Source organism: Barbus barbus (assembly GCF_936440315.1).
Source record: "Barbus barbus genome assembly, chromosome: 14".
In the NCBI taxonomy this organism is placed as follows: Eukaryota; Metazoa; Chordata; class Actinopteri; order Cypriniformes; family Cyprinidae; genus Barbus; species Barbus barbus.
In genome coordinates, this window is record NC_136742.1 from 2696698 (window position 1) to 2720000 (window position 23303).

Here is a 23303-nt window from a genome sequence, read left to right on the forward strand (position 1 = left end):
ATTATTGCATTTGTCAAAGCAATGGCATGAGAAAATGGCCACTCCACAGAGAACTTGCCTCCAAGTAGTGGAAAAGCCCACACACACACACAAAATGCTACTGCTGCACCAGCACGGTAAAATTATTATTGCACAGAATCGGAATATAAAGGTCTGAGCTTTTGTGTACAAGCACTGTATTTTGCTGGAGCTTATTGGTTTGGTTCTGAACGATGTGAACAATACTCAATATCAGATGAAAGCACTGCAGCAGACTGAGTGAAACTCATTCACACAGTAACTGGAAATCAAAACTGATGAAAAAGCCTCAGTAAACTGTTGGACAGATGCAATACATTCACACAATATTCTAATTGTTATGAGCTTAACATTGGGGAGCGAGGCTTACCCATAACTCTGTGCTGCTTTAAGCTTATTATCATGTGTCCAGGATAAGTGTTTTTGTGCAGCACTGTTTTGGAGACGGTGCTCATACTACGGTGGTTTTGTGCAATAAAAGATCATTAATGTATGTCTTATTCATTTGTTCTATCACATGCATCATGTCCATCATTTTAAATGATATAGTGCACATACATGTATATAGGGGTTGTACAATGAAACAAGAAGGGTCTGCTGTCATTACAGAGTAGCCTCTAGAGAGGAATCACTGACACCTCGTGCTGTTTGTTTTGACACGTGAGGCTGCGCTGCACAGAGCGGGAAAAGTCAGACACGCATTTAAATACAGCCGACAGAAAATCCTGCATTAAATTACATTATATTTGTCCCAAATTGTTGTTAATGTACATAATGACTAGGCTCTAAAATTGTGTATTGTGCATTTTTCAGCAAAGCATGTCTTTCTGTGGCTTTAATAAAGTCTGTATACTTCATACATAAACCATTTTAGACCGCCGCTTGAACTGAATGTGACAACTATCATTCGACCTCTACACTATCGGCTGCAAAAGTAAGCCCTACAACATACTAATACATTTTTGCTGTCTTAAACCAGGTCTAAACATCACAAATGTATTGAGCATAAGATAAGAATTCTGACGCTCTTGTAACAAATAGCAATTTGTAATATAGTTCGATAAGACACGTGCATTTCGATTCTGCTTAATGATTCCCGTGTTCGCATTTTAATGTGATTTAAAACAATTTAAGTGCAGGACCAGAAAGAACTTGCGCCCTGTTTCCAAACAGCGCACACATCTGAAGCGCAGAGAGCAGAGAACAGCGTCTCGGTGTGGGTTCCCAGCCTGTGTCCGCTTTCGAACAGTTCCTTGCATTTCCACTGCAGGAAAAGTTGTTCCGGGCCAGAACCGACTTTCATATTTATTGACCAGTGTGCAGAAAACTACGTCAGTATATCATCATAAACACAGCCGTTTCTTTTGTCTTAAGTGAATGTAAACAGATGAGAAAGAAAACGCAGATTCCAATTATCTTATTGGAATTGAAATTAAGAATCAATAAGAATTGGAATCAATAAGCATTATCGGAACCGAAAAAATACAAACGATACCCAACCCTAAACAAAACTAATGGAAAAGATAAGTTTGAGTGTCTCCTCTTACCTCATCTTAGCGTGGACAGTGAGGGAGTCCAGCAGGTTCATGGGTAAAGGTGTGACCGAGCCGGATGCCATGCAGTTGGTGCCGGGCAGAGTGATGCGCATGCTGCCGTTCCCGTAGATGGTCTCCACCAGCACACCCATGGGCAGCGTGAAGCACTCTGAGTTTGTGGAGTACGCGTTACACAGCAGAGCGATCTTATAGTCGGTCATGGGCAGACTCTTATTGCGCAGACTCTGCTGGAGGAACCTGAACACAGAGAGAAGCAGGAAGCAGGTGTGTTGTTGGCCTCCCTGAGCAGTCAGTCCATGTGCAGTGTGTGTGTGTGTGTGTGTGTGTGTGTACGTCTTACTCGTGGTGCAGCTTGAGCGAGTGTGGGATGGGGATCTGTTGTTTGGAGTTGTCGTTCTGAGCTTTGCGGTTCAGGTGAATCCAGATGCAGGTCATTGCGAAGGCGTGCGTGGACTGAGGCTTGTTGATGTCCGGGACTGGAATACACTATAAAACAAAGCCACACACAATGCTGTCAAGATGCACGCAAGAACCAACTAGCATATACACAGTTCCTTTCTTCTCCTCATTCTGAGCATAAAGAGAGATGATCTCATATGCATCACAATTTAAGTATGTAGGGATATTTTCTGTGAATAATTCACTAAACGTCAGTTGGTTTCTCAAGGATCAGAAGACTTGTTTTAAGTTTGAACTATTTTTAATGTAGAAGCTGTCTCTATGTGACATAGAAAGCCAAGATGTAACAAATACTTTCATTATCAGCATTTACACCAATATCATGTAACTTTGAACAATAATTTTTCTCCAAATCTGTGCATTACTGTGTATTATTGTTCAGACTTATGACTGGTAGATTTCAGGTTTTATTTCTTTGTTAATTTGCCAAGTATAGGTTGTTACAATCCTGAACACAATCCACGACTTGAAAATGATATAAACCAAATTCTCTCCTTTATGGCAGTATAAAAACATTTGTATGTTTTTTTTTCAAATGCTTTTGTTCAGCAAGAACACATTATTTTGATCAAAAGTGCCAGTAAATACATTTCTAGTGTTACAAAAGATTTTCATTTCAAATAAATGCTGTTCTGTTGAACTTTCTATTCATCTGTGAATCCAGAAAAATAAAATGCATCATGGTTTCCACAAATATTCGGCAGCACAACTGCTTTCAACATTGATAATAATCAGAAATGTTTGTTGAGCAGTAAATCAGTATATTAGAATGATTTCTGAAGATCATGTGACACTGAAGACTGGAGAAATGATGCTGAAAATACAGCTGCGCATCACAGAAATAAATTATATTTTAACATATTCACATAGAAACCATTCTCTTTTAAATTAAAGTTTTTTACACTTTCACTGTATTTTCGATCAGGTAACTTCAGCCTTGGTCAGCAGAAGAGAATTCTTTCAAAGACGTAAAAAAATATGAACTAACAGCAGGATTTAAAAAGATCTGAAGTCTATAGGATCATCAGTAAAATCAGACTCCTCTGCCTGTTTGATGGAGAACTCTTTAACGCGTTCCTCTGGGTGAGCATCTAATTGCCTTGTGCTCGATACACGCTTTAGCTAAACTCCAGGGCTGATGGGCAGTCGTACCACATCTGTCCTTCACAGATGCTGTGGACTGATGGCTGGATCACAGAAACCCAGCAGACGGAGCCAGCAGCTTGTCTTTCATCAGCTGTCCTGCTGAGCTTCACAAACAAACAAGCTCAAAGCTAACAAATACGACGGTTTAAATAGCCGACACAATCACAGCAACTTCTGACATGACTAATTCAGTGAGCTAATATTGGCAGCACTACTGACAGACAGCTGATATCGGTTCTGGGCTGTGGCACTCGGTCTGTTTACTATATGGTTTCTTTAAAACATTAATTTTATATTTAATTTATATTTAATTTTGAATTTAATAAGAATGAACTGAATCTGTGGAAAGAGATTTATTTGCAAGTGCTGATTTAGTGCCTGATTTATAAAAGGAATTTTGTAGATCAGACAATGGGACAAACACAAAATCTGTGCTGAATACTTGTGATGCATCTAGCCATTTGGCAGAAATGACCTTGACAGTGAAAATATCAATTTCTCATATCGATCTCCATGTTGATGATCTTTCAGTCTATGCTGTTTTCAGTTCAGCATGATCAAAACTTCATTAAATAGCAATCAAAATAAGCTGTGTTACTTGAAACAAATATGAAACAAAATCTCAGCTTTCAAACTGTCAATTTTATAACAAAAATAAAACAATAAATGTGGTTTGTCCCATTTTAACATGCCGTGACAGCAGCAAATAAACATGAATGAACATCAGAAGCTGTTGAAAGAAACACCACAACTTACTGAAATGAATCATCTCTCATGTAATCACTCAATCAGTGTTTCAACCGCAGAAAGGCGTCAATAAATCAGCTTATGAACAATGTCACATAACGTCACATTTACCTCAGGAAAGAGATTCAATGACCAATAAACTCAATAGCGGACTAGAAAAAATAACTAGAAGAACGGAGCATTTTGATAAAATCGCATTTGGTCTCTGACGTGACACGAGCTGCTCAATTTCTGCTTGGCTGTCTGTTGCCAAGCGTCCAGCAGCAACAAGCAAACACCGCTCCATTTCACACTGAAAAAACTTAGCACCGGAGCAGGGTTTCATAACCCTCGGTAAAAAGCGGTGCTAACACCACTTTCAAATTACAGGTGTGAAACGTTTCTTTACCCGGGGTTAAAAGCGGTATTTAGAACGACGATAACCCGGGGTTAAGCGCAGTGTGAAAAGCCCTTCTGAGTATTAACAGATCCTTTGAATCACATTCGGTTACTATTACCTACCCTCTAAAAATCTAAAAAAGCTAAATTTTGTAGTTGTTTAAAGACCTCCAGGACCACTAGGTAACTTTGTGGAAGAATTAGATGTGTTGCTCTCAACCTTTCCTGAGGATGGTACCCCCTAGTTTTACTTGGAGACTTCAACATCCACCTAGATAAACCTCAGGACGCAGACTTCCATACTCTACTTGCCTCTTTTGATCTCAGGAGAGTGCTAACTATGGCTACTCACAAATGAGGCAACCAACTGGACCTTATTTAGACACGACACTGCTCCACTGAACATGTGCTGGTTACTCCACTGCACACCTCAGATAACTTCCTCCTCACTCTTAACCTCAACATGATTCCTGACACATCACATACCCCTCCACATGTCACTTTTCGACGTAACTTATGCTCACTCTCACCCTCCTGGCTATCTGCTGTGGTTTCATCTTCGCTTCCTCCCCCTAAAAAGTTATCATCTCTTGATGCTAACAGTGCTACTGATACTTTCTGTTCCACTTAGGGCTGGGAGATAAATCAATAACGATAATTATCGTGATATAATTTTCCTCGATAAAACGGTATGAAGAGTTCGATAAATGTTATGCGCCAAAAGCGTAACGAAAGAGCGCTAGTCATTTGAAGCACACGACACAGAGCGTTTATCCGCTCGGATCATAGTTCCTTGCGGCTCGAGCTCATTAGACCAGATGTGTTTACTTGCTGAGCAGCGCTGTGAAAAAATAAATAAAATACTCAAATTAAAAAAAAATAAAAAATTATTTGATTTTACCATTCAAAAATTAAGCAACATTTAACTACTGGGGTGCCTCAGGGCTCAGTTCTTGGACCACTTCTCTTCTCTGTCTATATGGTATTACTAGGCTCTATCAGTCAGAAACATGGCTTTTCATATCACTGCTATGCTGATGACACTCAACTCTACCTCTCATTCCATCCTGATGATCCGACGATAGCTACTCGCACCTCAGCATGTCTAACAGACATTTCTTGCTGGATGAAGGACCATCACCTTCAACTCAACCAAGCTAAGACAGAACTGCTTGTAGTTTCAGCAAACCCATCACTTCATCACAATTTCACCTTCCAGTTAGGCTTTTCAACCATAACTCCTTCAAAAACAGCCAGAAACCTCAGAGTTGTGATTGATGATAAGCTGAATTTCTCAGACCACATTGCTGAACCTGCAGATTTGCTTTACACAATATTAGGAAGATCAGGCCCTTTCTTTCGGAACATGCAACTAGGGCTGTGCAATTAATCGCATGCGATTTTCATGCGCATCTCGTCAGTAAAGCCGGTTCTGTGATTAGCATTCGATTATGAACGCGATATTGCCTAGCTTGTCAGTGAACTACAGCTCTGTGTATTAAATGCCACAGCCCTACATGCAACAAGTCCTTGTTTAAGCTCTTGTTCTGTCCAGACTGGACTATTGCAATGCTCTCTTAGCAGGTCTTCCAACCAATTCCATCAAACCTCTACAATTAATCCAAAATGCTGCTGCAAGATTAATCTTTAATGAGCCATCACACCTCTGTTCATCAATTTGCACTGGCTACCAATAGCTGCTCGCATTAAATTCAAGGCATTAATGTTTGCCTACAAAACCCCCTCTGGCTCTGCACCCCTTTACCTAAATTCAGTACTTCAGACCTATGTGCCTCTAGAAGCTTGCGTTCTGCAAGTGAACAACGCATTATCATTCATTCCAAAGAGTGACAAAATCACTTTCACGGTCATTAACTGTTCAGTTTCCAGGTGGAATGAAAAAAAAAAAAAAAAGCACACACTTGACCCTCTATCAATTGCATCTTTATTCTCTAACTGCTAGCTTTTCTTGAAAAACTAACACTAGCTTTCTTTTTTCTGTTCTATGTAGTTGTTTCTTAAAAAAAAAAAAAAAAGGTTTATTTTTTCTATATTCTATCTACTCGTTTTCTTTTAAAAAAACAACCCCCCCCCCCCCCCCCCCCCCCAAAGAAAACCCAACAACACCTTGCTATGTGTACTGCTTAAGGCTAACCGAGACTTGTCATAGCACTTGCATGTTGTTGCTCTTTTGATTGCTTCTATTGTCATTTGTAAGTCGCTTTGGATAAAAGTGTCTGCTAAATGACTAAATGTAAATGTAAATATATGCACTATATTACATATTTATATTTTTACTTAACCAGTTGTCTCAATTAATGCATGTTTGAATAAATCTGTGTTTAAAGCAAATTTTTATTAGAGCCACCCTTTAATGAATTGGAGTAAAACCATAATTATGTCATTATTAAATATTTACACACAACTAATTGTTTTGAGTGTTTATTAAATACATTTTAAACGCATTTAATTATTCTTAAAAATTCAGGCATTGACATCGCCACTACAATGAACATTAAATACGAATTTTGATGGGAAAAAATGGGAATAGGCCCGAGGAAAAAAAAAAACTAAGTGATTAAAACACTTAATACAAATAATTAGGTTCATTCTGATGTTATTCATCAGAATATCTCTTCTCCTGTCCCTGAAAATGTGGAACTAATTTTAAGTGGCATTTAGTCAACTAGATGGCTACAGCCCAAAGAAACCAGCGGGTTGTGCTATTTGAAAACGGAAGAGCGTCACAAACTAGGGTTGTGACGGAGAGAAAATTTCCCCACCTGTTAATCAACGTGTAACAACACCGGTAATACTGGTATCACCGTCGGGGTGTGTGTGTGTGGGGGGGGTCCCTCTTTTTCTCGCTTTCTTTTGCTTTTAAATAGCTTGTAAAAGTGGGATGCGCATTTTACTTTCACTTTCAAATTAGTGGCAATTCGGTGTAAAGCAATTGTTTGTTTTTAGTTGAGTTTTCCCTCATTTCCTCACTTTCCTTCGCTTTTAAATAGAGAGAACCAATTAAATAAGAGATGAATGTTTAAGAAAACTTCCAAAATCACCTTAGATAAATGGCAAAATCAACAGGCTTTTCAAAATCCCAAATTTAGCCAAACAGGCGCTTTTGCATTTTGTTTCGAAAATAAATCTTCCACCATCGTCTTGTCTTTCTCACCTCACGTGATAAATGAAATCTGATCTGTGATGTGACGGTCATGCGGCACGCTGCATTGAGCAGCCTCATTCAGTTTTTGACCAGCTGAATAAAAGAGTTTAGCAGGACCTGCTAGCGCTAAATGATCAGATGGCCTCAACCAACAGCATGTTTAGAGTGTCACATCATGAATTCATGAAGCTTTCACAGGCCGCAGTGTGCCGGATAAATGAAAGCAACAGCAGAGTCACTCACTTCTTTCTCTGGGTACAGCAGGTCAAACAGCTTCATGACAGGCAGGAAGTCACCCAGAGCGTTCTTCTGAATGCTTCCTGAGATGAACTGCAGGAGCACCCACATCAGATGATCCCTGCCTTTGATCAAACCCCGACCGGCCAGCTGTTCAGAAGACGAGGAAGAAACACAGAGTCAATGAAACACAGGCTAGAAGGTCTTTCCCAGGTCATCGGAAAGAAGCAGTGTGTGTGTGTGCTTCTGTGTGGCCCCGTCCCAAATGGTGCACTCTGTGTGGAGAATCGGTCAGTCTAGTTTAGGTCTGCACTTGTCCATGAAAGCAAAAGGTGGCCCATTTGTCATTTTATGGTACAATGTGACCTTTAACAAAGCCTGCACTGATGGTCACAATAATACATGAGACCAATAATCATCCATTACAAAGGATGGGAAATTCACTGATGGAGACGAGGATAGTGTGAAATGTGATTTTAATGTACACTTCTTTCTCTAACTCTTCAATGCAAGTCAGAGACACACCCTGGCAGAGCGCGCACATGTTCTGACGCCTGAGCACCGATAACATAGGCTATTCCTCGAACTTCATTCTCCCAATTGCTTTGAATCGCTATTAACCTGTCCCGTTAAAAAAAAAACACCCGGCAATGCATAAAAAATTATGCAGCTACATCACTACTTCAATTAACCGAAATATGATCATTTAATCAAACTCATGAAAATCTGAACAAACCTTTCTTTCTAAAGAAACACAAAGGATGTTTAGCAGACACTGCTTTTCCACGCAATGGAAGAATTTCAGAACCAGCAGCTCAAAAGCACCATGCAAATATTATACGAGCAGTTTATTTGACTCGTGTTATATTAAGTCTTCAGAATCAGTGTAAAAACAATATACAAATTAGAACTAAATTTTCTCTTCATAGTTTTGTTTTCGTTTTAGTTATAGTTTTAGTAATTTTTGTTTTAGTAGCTTTTGTTTGTTTGTTTTTATTTGTAATGTCCATATAGATTTTTATGAAGTTTTAGTTATTTTTGTACTTCAACTAAACCCTCATTTGCACGATTATTAAAAACTGCACTTCTAGCTGCGTCGAGCAACATTTGATGTTCCCAAGTAAGGATTCACCATCTCCTCGTTAGACGCGCCTTTAGAGAGAAGTGCATATTCACGGATAACGATTATATTAAATAGTTTTCGTTTTTATTTATTTCGTTAAGTAGTTTTCTATAGATATATTTATCATGTCTTTAAGGCATGTATTCGCTGTCTTCCGGTTCATTTTTGTGAAGCGCTCCTGTTCAAGATAAAAGCACAACGTTTTGTTGATATTGTGAGTGCACACAAATAAAAGTAGACCCTTTACAGTTATGAATGATGTATTACTCTTACCTTTATGAGCAAAAATTACGCTGTAAGTTGTAAATTGTAATTGATTGCTCTAGTGCCTCCATGTCCTGCACTTTAGCTTCCACTCTCCGCACAAACTACTGATGCAGCGCACATTTATCTTTAACGCTTAAACATTGTTATATGCTTGAACTGTTTTAGTATATCTATAGATTTTATTTTAGGCAAGTCATGATGATTTGAGAAGGCTAAATTGATCAAGCATAAGCTATGATCAGCCTGCCGGTCTGCCGCTGGCCGCTTGGTCGTTACTTTAAGAAAGAAAAAACTTATTTAATGAACAAAAACTGCTCCAAACGTTTTTTCTAAATGAACTTAATAAAAAGCCGGAACGAAATATAAACACTTTGCCATTAGGGCAGGGCTCTAGTACATTTTGTCATTTTAGGATGTTAAGTTCTACTTCTGTAGATATTTTGGTGAAAGTAACTCAAAAGTAATACAGGAGTCATGTAACGCATTACAATTCTGAGACAGTAATATTGTAAGGTAAGGCATTACTTTTAAATAACAGTAATAATAATCTGTAATGTATTACAGTTTGGAAGTAACTTGCACAACACTGGTCGTGATAACGAGAAAACCTTTGTTATGTTGTGATCAGGAGAAAATTAAGTCATGATCACGAGAAAACAAGAAAGAAAAAAATTATAATAATGCATGGCCGCTTAGATCTTCCTTACCTCCCTCTAGTGGGCTGTGTCAAATATTTTATTACAAAATTTATTGCAATATTTATAATTAAAACGCTTATCTTAACAAAACAAATATTGTTGGAAATATCTTAAGGTTCCATATTTGGTGACTATTTTATAAAATAAGTACAATTTCTAAAGAAATTTATACATTTTTGGCAGGAAAATGCATTTTAAAAATTCAGTTGCGCTTGCGCTTAATCCAATTTGTTCTAAACATGAACCTAGCTTTATATTAAGGGCTTTACAATAACTCGTAAGATATAGTTCACACGTATTGAAAACGGTTTGCTCTGACAGCTACATGTGCTGCTGTTTAATGAGTTAGAGATGTGCTGTTGTACCTTATATTCCACAGGTGTATTCTTCATCTGTAAATGTTAGAAAGTCAAGTAAATATTTACATGTTGCTGTCAGGAGTGCATGAGCCTTCTGCATACGATTCTCCACTAAACTTCACAGACTTCAGTGACCAAGCATCGCATGTATGCACGCCAAACAGATGGTACTGTATAAAATATATAGTTAGCTAAAGTATTTGTTATTGGATGATAAATGTTCCATGGTTAGTATTTTATGATAGCAGTAACTGTAAAGTGACCACTGCAACAGGATAATCAAAATACAATGCAATTAGTCTGTGCTTTTGTTTTTATTACAATTTTTAGTTCAGTGTTATTTTTGCTTTTACTATAACATGTCACTGAAGTATGTGAATGCACCGTTTGGGACGTGGACCCCCCCCCCCCCCCACCGCTGCACCTTCTGATGGAGCGACAGCACCATGTGAGGGAAGCTAGCGAACTGGAACAGAACGAAGAAGATGAGCTGGCTGGAGAGGTGCTGCCACAGGAGCTGACTGGTGCCGCCGTCGTCGAACTGCTCCTCCGTCTCGGACCTCTCCATGGCGTACACCACCAGATCCACCAGCTGGTCCTCCAGAACCGGACACCTCTGCTTATGCTGCAAGAGGGAAGAACAGCGGACAGAGGAGCACTCTTACACAGACCAGAACCACTGCAAACACACCAGTAACTGGGCCTGTGAAACACTTCATACACGACCCTCTCATCTGGAGTCCTAGAGGGGCCTAAGACATCATTCTTCAGTTCATTACAAACAAGCTGGACAGTTTAGCACAAGTACATTAGCACACTAGCAGGCCTATTACTATCATTTTCTGGTGTTTAGGAATCAGAACCTATACAACAGGGGTAAAGACACACCTTCAGAAAAAAAAATGTGCTTTTTGTTATGCCCATAACGTATGATTGCAGAAAAAATACATACGTTTTTATTGAACATTTATGGAGCACAAGATTTTGTGTTAAAATAAATCATTCAAGTGGTTTATTTTGTTTAGAAATCTTATAAATGTATGAGGGGGCAAGTGGGGGCTTCTACCCCTCACACGGGGCAAAAGGCTCAGAGTATTCATACAAATACTTCAGCTAAAATAATCTGTTTTTAATCATGTCTAAGCTAATACTTGTTCAAAACAATCCCTTTAGCAAAGTTTGTACTATTTTCTGCTTTTGATAAATAAAAGAATGCATTTTTGTTGGATAAATATACTGTATATAATAAATATACTGTATATAATATGTATATAATATACTTAATTTTAAAAATATATTTACAGAAACAAAACACAGAAACAATCTATAAATTCTAAAAACATTGAAGGAGATCTCAAAATAAATTTATATAGATTATTAGTAACAACAAATGATATTTTATTATATGATATGATTAATATCATGTTTTTAAATATGCTGGTTTCATTCTAAACATGGTGATTATCTTTAAGATGGACACCCAACATAATATATGATATTTACCATCTGAACCTAACCATGTCATGTCAACAAATGGAGAAGTCAGCCATCTATTAATTATGATGTTAATTACTGCGCCTTTAGCCCAAATACCATACTTTCACATATTCTTTCCTTATTGAGAACTGTTGCTTTAATTATCTTAAACAAAACTGAAAGTCATTAAGACGACCTTTGTCTCAAAATATATTCAATAATTTTAGCGATTCCCATTTGATACTTACATCTACAACTTTTGAAAAGACATCAAATATTAGATCAAATTAGCACAGAATCAACTTTACGCTGTCATGGATCAGCCAAATGTGCATGTGCATCTTGAACAGCGAATGCTTTGGAAAGTGCTACGCCAAGGCCTTGTGTAAGTCTTGTATGGCCTAAAAGACACCTTGTAAAAACAACTGGGTTACACCTAGAACTAGTAAAAACTATTTTTCTTGCACTAGGATTTATTTCACATAGCTTGTTTCCGTGACATTCATCCCATTCCACCTGCCACGTGTCATTAATATGCCAGTTTATCACAGGTTTGACATCACAGAAAGTAATCTGACACTGAAATATTCAGGTTGAGTACTTCTTTTGCAGTGATATCCGCTTTCTCGTTACCAGAAAACCCCATATGACCTGGAACCCAGCAGAAGAAACGTCTCTCTTTCGTAAACGGTCTGCTTTGGCTAAAATCTTTATAATTATGGCATGATCAGTCTTTACATTTTTGTTTTTGGAATGAGGAGGAGGTTTATAGTTCTGAAACCTACTGTATGTTCTCATGATTAAACTCGTTTATTCAAGAAGATCAAAGAAAATTTTATTTCTCATAATTTCTGTGTTTGAGATACTCTGTCTATTGAATAATTTGCAACTCCTTTTCAGTTCATATGTCTTCTATTCCTCATGTCTAACCAGATACAGTATGATTTCTGACCAAACTTGCCTGTGGTAATTGATTACAGCTAGATAAGCAGCTGTAATCTAACCCAGGGACGGTTACAGACAGTCTGCACATGATAAACATGAGCTGTTGTATTCACTGAACACACAGAGCATATCCAACACGGCCTCACGACGGTCACAGGAGATGGCCAAACACAAATGGGACGTGCTTCAGAGCAAACACACACCCGTGAAAGCATGACATGAAGATGCTCACAGAAGCCCTGATCGCAAGGAAAGCTGCAGCATATGGTCAGACTCAGATCAGCGTTTGTGGAGCTGATTCTCAGGACAGTGACGCCCCCTGGTGCTCGAGGGTCAGGAGTGCAACAGGTGCATGTGATATGCTGCAGCTTCCCCTGTAAGGTGGCATGCAGGATGATCTCTCAGCGATGCTGGGGCGCTGGGTGTGTCTACACAGCGGTGTGGCCATTCAGACATACAGTTTGTTTATTATTTTTAAAGAGCCCATGAAATGCAGGAAGCCAAAACCTGGACAGGAGGATTTTAGCACTTTTGATTACATCGTCCTGAAGTCAACGGGGTTTTTGGTTAAAAGACTCAAACACGGTGTGTGGTTAAAGGAAGAGTTCATCCAAAAATAAAAATTGGCTGAAAACTCAGATCCATCAAGACATTAAACGCCTGTATGATGGATTTGTTTCTTGAGTGGTGATGTTTTTATCAGCTGTTTGGACTCTCATTCTGACGGCACCCATTCACTGCAGAGCATCCATTGCTGAGACACTGATGCAATGCTATATTACTCCAAACCTGATGAAGAAACAAACTCATCCTAATCTTGGATGACCTGAGGGTGAGCACATTTAAATTTTTGGGTGAACTATTTCTTTGAAACAAGCTCAAGATATTTTCACATTTTATTCTAAGACAAAACACTTGTGAGTAATATCCACTTGTGATTTTTTTAAAAGCTTTTACTTGTCTTGAAAAAGGTTACTAACAAGTGTCTAAATGGGACTACAGTCAGACTACTAAACTCGTCTACTCACTAGTTGTCTTTATAATCAAACTATTCTAACTCAAATTTCCAGGGAAAATGTTCTTAAATAAAATCTGAAAGAGTGGTCTGTATCTTAATGGTGGTGATGTTGAAGTCATGTGACCATGTCTTTTTACTTCTGCCAAATATAAGAGTTGTGTTGATTTGTGAAGATGATCTAAACGTGAAACTTGTGTTGGACATAGAGCTTATTTTCTGCAATAATACAAAAGCCAATGGAAAAATCCTATTGGGTTTTTGTCTATAGAAGCAGAGTGGTGCAAATGTACTACAAAAATACATTGTGGCTGCAGCACTCTATTGATCCACTCATTCGCTCTATTGTGGGGGGTTTCAAACAGCGAACAGACTTAAAGGGGTAGTTCACCCAAAAATTTTAATTCTGTCATTAATTATCCACCCTCATGTCGTTCCAAACCTGTAAGACCTTTGTTCTTCTTCAAAACACAAATTAAGATATTTTTGATGAAATCCGAGAGCTCTCTGACCCTCAACAAGGATCCTAACACAATCAAGGCTCAGAAACGTAGTAAAGACATCGTTAAAATAATCCATATGACTTCAGGGGTTCAACCGTGATTTTACAAAGCTACGAGAATAGTTTTGTGCACAAAGAAAGCAAAAATAATGATTTAGTCAACAGTTTCTTCTCTTAAGTACCATGACACATTAATATGTCAATGTTTAAGGGTAAATGAGCTCAAAATTAATAGACATTAGCTTTAGACTAAAAGACACAAGGCTCTAGTTAGATTTCATGGGGTCTTTAAAAGCACACAGCACAACAAACTGACTGAGTTTAACAGCACCAGCTCCCGTACAAACAAAATGTGCAATATTTTCATTCTCCCAATCAAATTCATCCATGTTTACTGAACAGAGATGAGTAATTGTGAGGTGGGTTTGTGCTTAAGGAGCGGTGTTTCCCTGCATGTGGGAAACTGAGCAGCACACAACACCCAGAGAGAGCCTTCAACACACGCAGAACACACACTGAACGGCACCGCCACTACACACACACACACACACACACACACACAGCATGCGCCGATCAGGGCTTGAAATTAACAGATTGTCTTCATTCTCAGGTACGCTTTATCATCCCTAAAAGAGGGACAGTAGTGTGTGTGTGGCCCTTATTGAACAGCTACACAGTGTCTGTGATTCCAGCATGGATTAATATTAGTGCAAGTTAAAGGGATTTTTCTGTTATCATTTACTCCCCCCTCATGTCATTCCTCTCTTCGGAGAAACACTAAACAATGTATTTTGAGAAATGTCAAAAAAAAAAAAAAAGTTTTTTGTCCAAACATTGGAAGTCAATGGCCACCACAACTGCTTGGATTTCAGCGTTCTTCAAAATATCGTCTTTCATAGTTTCATAGGTTTGAATGACTCGAGAGGAATAGATGATGACAGAAGCATCATTTTTGGGTGAAAAAACTATTTTATTTAATTTGGGTATGTTTATTATTTCATCAAGTCACACTTGCTAAAATATTAGTTTGTCATTTCTTATCTATTCATGGGAGATTAAGGGTCAGTCTCAGGAAAAAGCACCATGTGTGTCCAAATGACCTACCATTATTATTGATCATCACACTATTATCATCATAATTGTTTGTGGAGCATAAAAGAAAAACATTGCTTTTTTCCAAATGTGTTTTTACGTAAAACTCAGTTTCATAATATCAAATATTTTCCTACGCAGATTATAATGTAAACCACATTTTGGCCACAATGGTTCAAACTCAAGTATCTCTGTCTTTATCAGTCTTTCATGAGATTTACACTTCATCTCTACAGGCTTAAGAGTTAAAAAATGGTTTTGTAAAAGGAACACGTATAGTCCTTGGAACAAAGCATATGAATAATAATGTGGCATGTTTACTAGTTAAGCAGTTATTAGAAATGTTTACACTAATGTTCAACCCCCAGACATGAAAGGGTTAATAATTATTAATGGGCTAACTCACTAGGTCTTAATCACAATGTGTTATTTATTACAAGGTACTTCCAGAAACTTACATATGCATAAATAATATCATATTAATACTACCAGAATTTGCTATTATCTACTGTAAATGATATGAATGCCAAGTTTACTGTGATGGTGTTAGTCTTAGGGATGGATTAGTGGTGATAGCAGTGCTGTTAACACATATATTGGGTTGGTTTCAAAATAGTTTCAAAATCAACCACTGAAAAAAACAAACAAACAAACTATAGGACAATAGGAGGGCTTATTGTCCACCAATGTCTATGGTGTAAAGTAGCCTGGTACTTTGGACCTGATCTGAGAAAACATGTTTTCTTGTAAATAATAATAATTTTTCTAAGTAATAATAATAAAGACTGAAACATTTGAGCTTTAATGGCACTGTTTCCAGTGAATGACCCACATACTATAACAGTTCAGAAGATCTTTCTGATCTAAGAGTTAAAAAGTTTGATTAAACAATCTAAAATAATGTTTAATTTAGTGAAAGAGAGAAAGCAGTCTAGGGCAGTTTGACTGAAAGTGCAGAAGATTGGAAAAGCTGATGAATTTCTTGGCCAGTCTTTCAAATGCTCTAACAATTGCTCGTGGCAGTCAGTAATTTCAAGCCCTACATTTGTTTTCTGGTTTCACTGGAGCTGTTCTTCATCTGTTTCAATTGTAATTTGATGGAATCGTTCGGTTTGGCTATGAGGAAGCTTCCAGAGTCTGGTTAGTCACAATACAACAGTAAGATTGTGAACATACCTGAGCAATGTTCAAGGTCTAGAGCATTGGAGGAGGAGGAGGAGGAGGAGGAGGATGGGCAGGGCAAGACAGGACAGAACAAAAATAAAGGAAGAAAAAAAAGAAAACACAAATACAGTGACTAGGAGGCCAGCTCCAAGTAACCCTGTCAGTCAAGCCAAACCACACCCCCAGAGACAGGTACGAGAGGGACAGGTGGGCGATACTCCCTACCAGACAGCAGGCGCAGGCCCAAAGCGCAGAGCGAGAGAGCAAGATCTGGCGGCTCATAGAGGAACTTAGCTAGTTTGGCAGGGAGTATGGTGGAGGCTGGCCAAAGTCATTAGTGTGGGACTACTCAAACTACAGCACCTGATCTCTCCACCTCCACCAGCCTCTCATCACAGAGAAGGGGATGAACATGCGAGGCAGAGGAGGGAGAGAGAGCACTGAGAGAGAGAGACAGAGGAAAGCAGAGAGAGAGGGCACCTGTTTGTTGAGGCCCAGCATGTTGCACACCATGTCTCTGGAGTATGGCTGCTCCAGCACATACCTCAGCAGACCCGTCTGCGGCTCGAACAGGTCCTGTAGGACACACACACACACTGTTTATAACCACCCACACGGCCTTGGTTACACCAGCAGCAGTCACGTTACAGGAGAAGCAACTCATTACATTCAGATGAAAATACACGACATCTAAAGCTGCACTATATATATATATATATATATATATATACACATGTGACCCTGCAGCACAAAAGCAGTCTTAAGTCTCTGGGGTATATTTGTAGCAATAGCCAACATTACATTGTATGGGTCAAAATTATACATGTTTCTTTTATGCCAAAAAACATTAGGATATTGAGTAAAGATCATGTTCCATGAAGATATAATGTAAATTTCTTACTGTAAATATATCAAAACTTAATTTTTGATTAGTAATATGCATTGCTAATGACTTAATTTGGACAACTTTAAAGGAGATTTTCTCAATATTTTGATTCCAGATTTTCAAAAAGATTTTGTGTCTCAGCCAAATATTGTCCTATCCTAACAAACCATACAGCAATGGAAAGATTATTTATTCAGTTTAAATTTACACTTATGACTGACTTTGTGGTCCAGGGTCACATATATAAAAAAACTTATATTGCAATCTGGCTAAATGTATAGTCAAATCACAACTGCTTTCATTTAATTCAATAATATGTTTCTGATGTGAAGCAGTTGATTTACTGTGTATTGAGCCGCTCTGACATGTAAGTGATGAACACAATAACACACTCTACTCAGAAACCAGCTGTGCATGCATTTATTTGCCAACAAGCATCCACAAATGTTTGATGTTTATTTCCTTTAAAAAATTAAGATGCAAGTATTAGTACTGTACTTTTACAGTTTTTCTACAATATAATTATTTGTATTTTTTTAATGAACAACTGTTTTCAGTTTATAACAGTTTAATTGCACTACCTTTTGTTTAATGTTTTGACTTAATAACAAATCACAAATTTTAAAAAATCATATTATTTGATATTCATATTGAACGTGTCAAAAATGGTAGGAATGTGGCCTAGGAAAAAAATTATTTTTTTACTTCATGATTACTGAAAGAGGACCGAGCTAGTTCATGTAATGAGTACACCCACATTTTTCAAACAAATATGGTTCAAGCTTAAAGTAATATATGCAGTTTTTGTATTTTTTAATATTGCAATATGTATTTTAGAAAAAATCTCTGTTATGTGGATGTAACTATCCATGATTTTACACGATCTTAACGCTCCTGTAAGTTTTCTTTGCTTTCTTTTGATGTTGGATGAAACATGACCCTGAGCTTTGTGTTATTCTGTGAGGTCAAGAGTGGTACCTTATCATAGGGCAGCATTCCTCTCAGGGGGAAGCGCAGAGTGGTCGGGTCCAGTTTCCACGAGTTACAAATGGCCCCAGAATTATTAACCACTGGCAGAAGACTGCAGCGACCTGAAACATATTCAGACTTGTGACACGCTGCCACAGGGGCTCATGGGATACATCTTCCACAACAACGTGAGATGAGGATGTGTGAACGCATTTTACCGCAAATTGAGTTAATACGGGCGGTCGGTCTGAAACTATCAACAAAGTCAGATATCAGGCTGCCCAACAGCTGTAAAAAAGCACACATTGTGGTGTCATTCACTGATAAATCCACAGCTGCTTTACAACAATCAGCCGACATCAGGAGTCTGAGGAGCGTTACCCAGTGTGAGAGCGCACCCTCCGGATACAGCTTCCTGATCTCAGTCACGGCGAAGTACGCCGGCAGCAGACACGCGTTACGGTCCAGGATGTACTCCACCACCTTCACACAGGAGAATTAATCCAGAGATGCAAACAGGTCAGGCTGAGAAGATTGCTCCTATCTTTTGAAGATATTTGCTTATAAAATAAGAAGTGCTACGTAGGCTGTTTAAGACAATATTGGCTGATTAGACAGATTTCGTGTGAAAACAAATCATTCAAGTTGTTTATTTTGTTTAAAAATCTTATAAATGTCTTGAGGTGGCAAGAGGGGGCTTTTACCCCACACACAGTATTGATACAAATACTTACACCCAACATAATATATGATATTTACCATCTGAACCTAACCATGTCATGTCAACAAATGGAGAAGTCAGCCATCTATTAATTATCATGTTAATTACTGCGCCTTTAGCCCAAATACCATACTTTCACATATTCTTTCCTTATTGAGAACTGTTGCTTTAATTATCTTAAACAAAACCGAAAATTGTTAAGACCACCTACGTCTCAAAATATATGCATTAAAGGGTCATATGATGTGATTTTATTTCCTTGTCTTTAGTGTGTTGTGTAGCTGTTGGTGCGTGTATAAGATCTGCAGAGTTACAAAGCTCAAAGTCTCCCACACAAGGATTTATTCTATCTAAAAGAGACAGCTGATCCAGACCGGGCTACAATTAAAACAGACCTCATTAAAACACACCCCCACATGTCTGCATCAAGATGTGGAAATATTTGCGTAATGCCACCCAAATGTTCACGCGAGGAAAGGCGCAGTAGTGTTGATGCAGTCATGTCAGGGAGACGCTGTGTGTTTTTAGGCGAAAGCAAAAGCACTTTATTTGGCCTTCTGAAAGTAGATGCATTGAGGAATCATTGGTTAAGATTTGATTACAACCCAAATGTTTGAATTTGTGCAACGCATTTTATGGACGACAGTTTTGTGAACCTAGTAGAGTGCAAGGTTGGCTGTGCACAAAGGCTATTTCTAAAAAGATTTAATAATTAGAAGGTCAATTCCAACTTTGCTCTGACAATCTGGCATTTCTGAATCAGCGACTAATTATGTTTAAGTATTTGCTATTGACTGTTCAAATGAGGAGTTTTGCACAGTGTAGAGTAACGTGTGTGTGTGTGTGTGTGTGTGTGTGAGGGGAACAGGGCCACATCACAGTGGAGTCAGCGGTCTTAATCACGGCTTGTGTTCAAACACATACGAGCATCATCACTGTGTCTGTCACGTGACTCTGGTCTCCTCTCGGGTTTGAACTGATGGTAAAACTAAGGACATTATTAACTGTCTTTACATTTATTTTGAAAGCTGAAGCTCGCGATTATGGAAAGGGGCGTTACATTTCCGACGCGGCTTGTGGTGTTCGGCCAATCACAATGCACTGTGCCAGCTGGCCAATCAGAGCTGACTGCGCTTGTCGGAAGGAGGGGCTTTGTAGAAAACGAAGCATTTGAGAAAGGCGGGGCATAGAGGACTTACAATAATGTATAGCAGGGTTCCTCAAATCCTTCCCAGGAGGGCCAATCTGCCGCAGAGTTTAGCTCTAACCCTGATCAATCTCACCTACCTGTGATTTTCTAATGATCTTGAAGACTCTGATTAGGGTTAGAGCTAAACTCTGCAGGACTGGGCCAGATTTGAGGATCCCTGATGTATAGTATTTGAAAAATAATGTTTTTTTTTTTTAACATTATAGCATGTCAACATATTCTGTTATACCAAATACACAAAATAAGGATCTTTAAAACAGCATCATATGACCCCCTTAATTTTAGCGATTCTCATTTGCTACTTAAATTTACATTTTAAAACACATCAAATATTAAATCAAGCACAAACTCAACTTTGCACTGCTGCGCACGACCGCGTCATCTGTTTAGCTGTGCATTTGTTGAATGAGCACTGTGCTATATCCGAACTGACTGCACTGTAGTTTATGTAATCATTTTCTATTCTTAACTGTTTTAAATACATTTGAAATCAATTTCTATATCATTTTAAAATTATTAATTCCTTGTTTTTATTGCTGTGATGATTATTTTTAATGACTATTTCACTTTCTTTTATGTAAAGCACTTTGAATTACCCCTGTGTATGAAAGGTGCTATATAAATAAACTTGCCTTGCGTCAAGGATCAGACAAATATATACATGCATCTTGAAAAACGGATGTTTTGGAAAGCGCTACACCACATTTTTGTGCCATCTAGTGGTTTAGAGGAAAATAATATTAGCCCCGTTGTACCCTACTATACAAAACTTGTTGAAACAACCAGGGTCCGGTTGCATGAACTTAGCCACCATGTTAAGACTGTGTCTTAAGAACTAGTTTGACAAACTAGCAGCTGCCAAGGGTTAATCAGTCTTACTTTTTCAATACAAATAAAAACCATTCTGCCTTTTCAGAACTGAATTAAAAAAGTATCCAAGGTGACCTATTTTGATCTCAAAAAAGTAGGGCTGCGACGATAAATTGATGCAGATTCGATTTGTAGATCGATCTTCTGAATGCATCGCGATTCCTCTGGAATGGACTCTGAGCTTACATTTTAACAGCAGATGGCGCTCTTCTCTAGTTTTTATCCGAACACACAAATGCTGATGAAAACGAGCGCTGAAGAGCACTTGTGCTTGAGTCTGTAATCTCTCCTCGGCTCAGAATGCTTTTATGATGCGAGATTAATGTAAACAGCCCTCTGTGAACACCCTTGTAATTCACTTCAACCTTTTTGAATTTGATGAATGATTATTTTAGGTTCGAGTGTGTTTAAGGATTTGGAAACGAGCAGAGTACGGCTGTTTCTAAAGCATGCAGCGCCATCTGCTGTTCAAAACTAAGCTCAGAATCGACTCCAGAAAGAATCGCCATGCATTCGGAAAATCTCTGAATCATTTCTCGATTCGCGATACATCGATTTATTTTCCCAGCCCTACAAAAAAAGTGAGTTGTCACTGAAAGGTGAGGAATTTGAATCTATGAGAAGCGGGAAACACTAGAAGCGCCATCATCAGTGTGTCATGCTGTGGAGAAGCGTACTTCTCGTGCTGCGAGCAGCTGCTGGACCACAGCTGAGCTCATGAAGTTTGGGACGGTCTGAATCTTGTCCAGCACGGCCTTCAGCAGATCCCTGACGCCCTGAAGAACCACACAGAGAAGAGACACACAGATGCTTTATTGATGTGTGCGTCACACACGTTTGCTCTGGATTATGCGAGGGATAATATGCAGCACCAAATCAGAGTCAAAATAGCTTTGCTGAGTGAACACTAGCACTAGAAAACACATGGCTTAGATGGAACTGAAGGACAGTCTGATCCTCAAAGTGATTCAAATCAAACATCACATCAGTTTAATAAAGAAAACAACTCCCACAGTTGACATTTCTTCTACTTTCATCTTAGATGAAGTTTCATGAAGACTGACTCGTCTCACAAGGATTGTTTTCAGCAAGTCACACTTTTACTTACATTACATATCTATATTTGATAGAGATACTTAGAGGTTTAACTGTTACCTGTGCAAAATTTATTTTGATTTTTTTCTTAAAAAAAAGACAATCTGCAACCAACTGGAAATGATACAACTATAATAACTCTTTACAGGTCGGCTATATGACCTAAATCTTACCACATTACAAATGAAAACCTTCAACTTTCAACTATTATAAATATATCCAGCTTTCATTCACATAAACGTGACATACGATATAGCAAATCTCAACTATTTGTTGTTTATATTATCACAAAAACTATATTATCAACCAGCTCTAAACATGGAAAATTAGACATTAAGGTGTTTTATACGTTATGAACTTCTGTAAAGCTGCTTTGAAACAATATGTGTTGTGAAAAGCATTATACAAAATGAAATAGACTCAAATGCCAATCTATGAACGCATTAAAACACACTTTTACTGGAAAACTATGGCATGCAATGCAAAACATGACTGGTTTGCAGTTTTCAGCAGATTCTAACTCATGCTTTCAGTTTATTTTTCACCTTGTAGTCGACTCCTCCGATGATTTTGCGGATGAGTTTGAAGGTCAAAGCCCAAAGCTGAGTCCTCTCCCACTCCAGACTGTCAGAGCTGATCAGAGCCTGACACACCATTCTGCAAAAACACCGTTAGATCAAGAAACAGCCGGCTTTCTCCATCAGTGAGTGAGCTCGGATCAAGTGTGACTTCAGCTTTAGGTTCTGGTTTGTAACTAGTACTGTAAAAAGAAAGTACTACTACATAGTTTGTATTAACTCTAAAACAAGTCATGTTATGCACACGCACACATACAGTGGGCATGTGCATAATAAACAGCCGCCTTCCTGTTTTTATTTTTTGCATATTTGTCACATTTGAATGATTCAGATCATCAAACAAATTTTAATATTACTCAAAGATAAACCGAGTAAATACAAAATTCAGTTTTGAAATATGATTTAATTTATTAAGGGAAAAAAGCTGTCCAAACCTGCCTGGCACTACGTGAAAAAGTAATTGCCCCCTAAATCTAATAACTGGTTGTGCCACCCTTTGCAGCAACAACTGCAATCAAGCGTTCACATCGCTGTGGAGGAATTTTGGCCCACTCTTCTTTGCAGAATGGGGTCCCACTTTATATTAGGTGGCCTTAACTACTGTGTACTTACATTTAAATTAATCA

The 23303-nt window shown here is 38.3% G+C and overlaps 1 protein-coding gene across 4 annotated transcripts in view; it reads right to left on the minus strand.

The window, feature by feature from the left end:
* The window catches only part of med23 (mediator complex subunit 23), a 71656-nt gene that overhangs the window by 44554 nt on the left and 3799 nt on the right, over positions 1-23303 (minus strand). For 2 of the 4 annotated variants that reach the window (XM_079434125.1, XM_079434127.1), the window contains exons 5-15: positions 22645-22756; positions 21682-21780; positions 18585-18686; positions 18422-18491; positions 18213-18325; positions 16829-16924; positions 16361-16378; positions 10579-10779; positions 7714-7857; positions 1915-2060; positions 1566-1811 (exon numbers count right to left, since the gene is read on the minus strand). In XM_079434125.1, the coding sequence (XP_079290251.1) occupies positions 1566-1811; positions 1915-2060; positions 7714-7857; positions 10579-10779; positions 16361-16378; positions 16829-16924; positions 18213-18325; positions 18422-18491; positions 18585-18686; positions 21682-21780; positions 22645-22756 (1347 nt within the window). The remainder of the gene's footprint in view (positions 1-1565; positions 1812-1914; positions 2061-7713; positions 7858-10578; positions 10780-16360; positions 16379-16828; positions 16925-18212; positions 18326-18421; positions 18492-18584; positions 18687-21681; positions 21781-22644; positions 22757-23303) is intronic. The other 2 variants (XM_079434126.1, XM_079434128.1) reach the window with 1 other exon arrangement.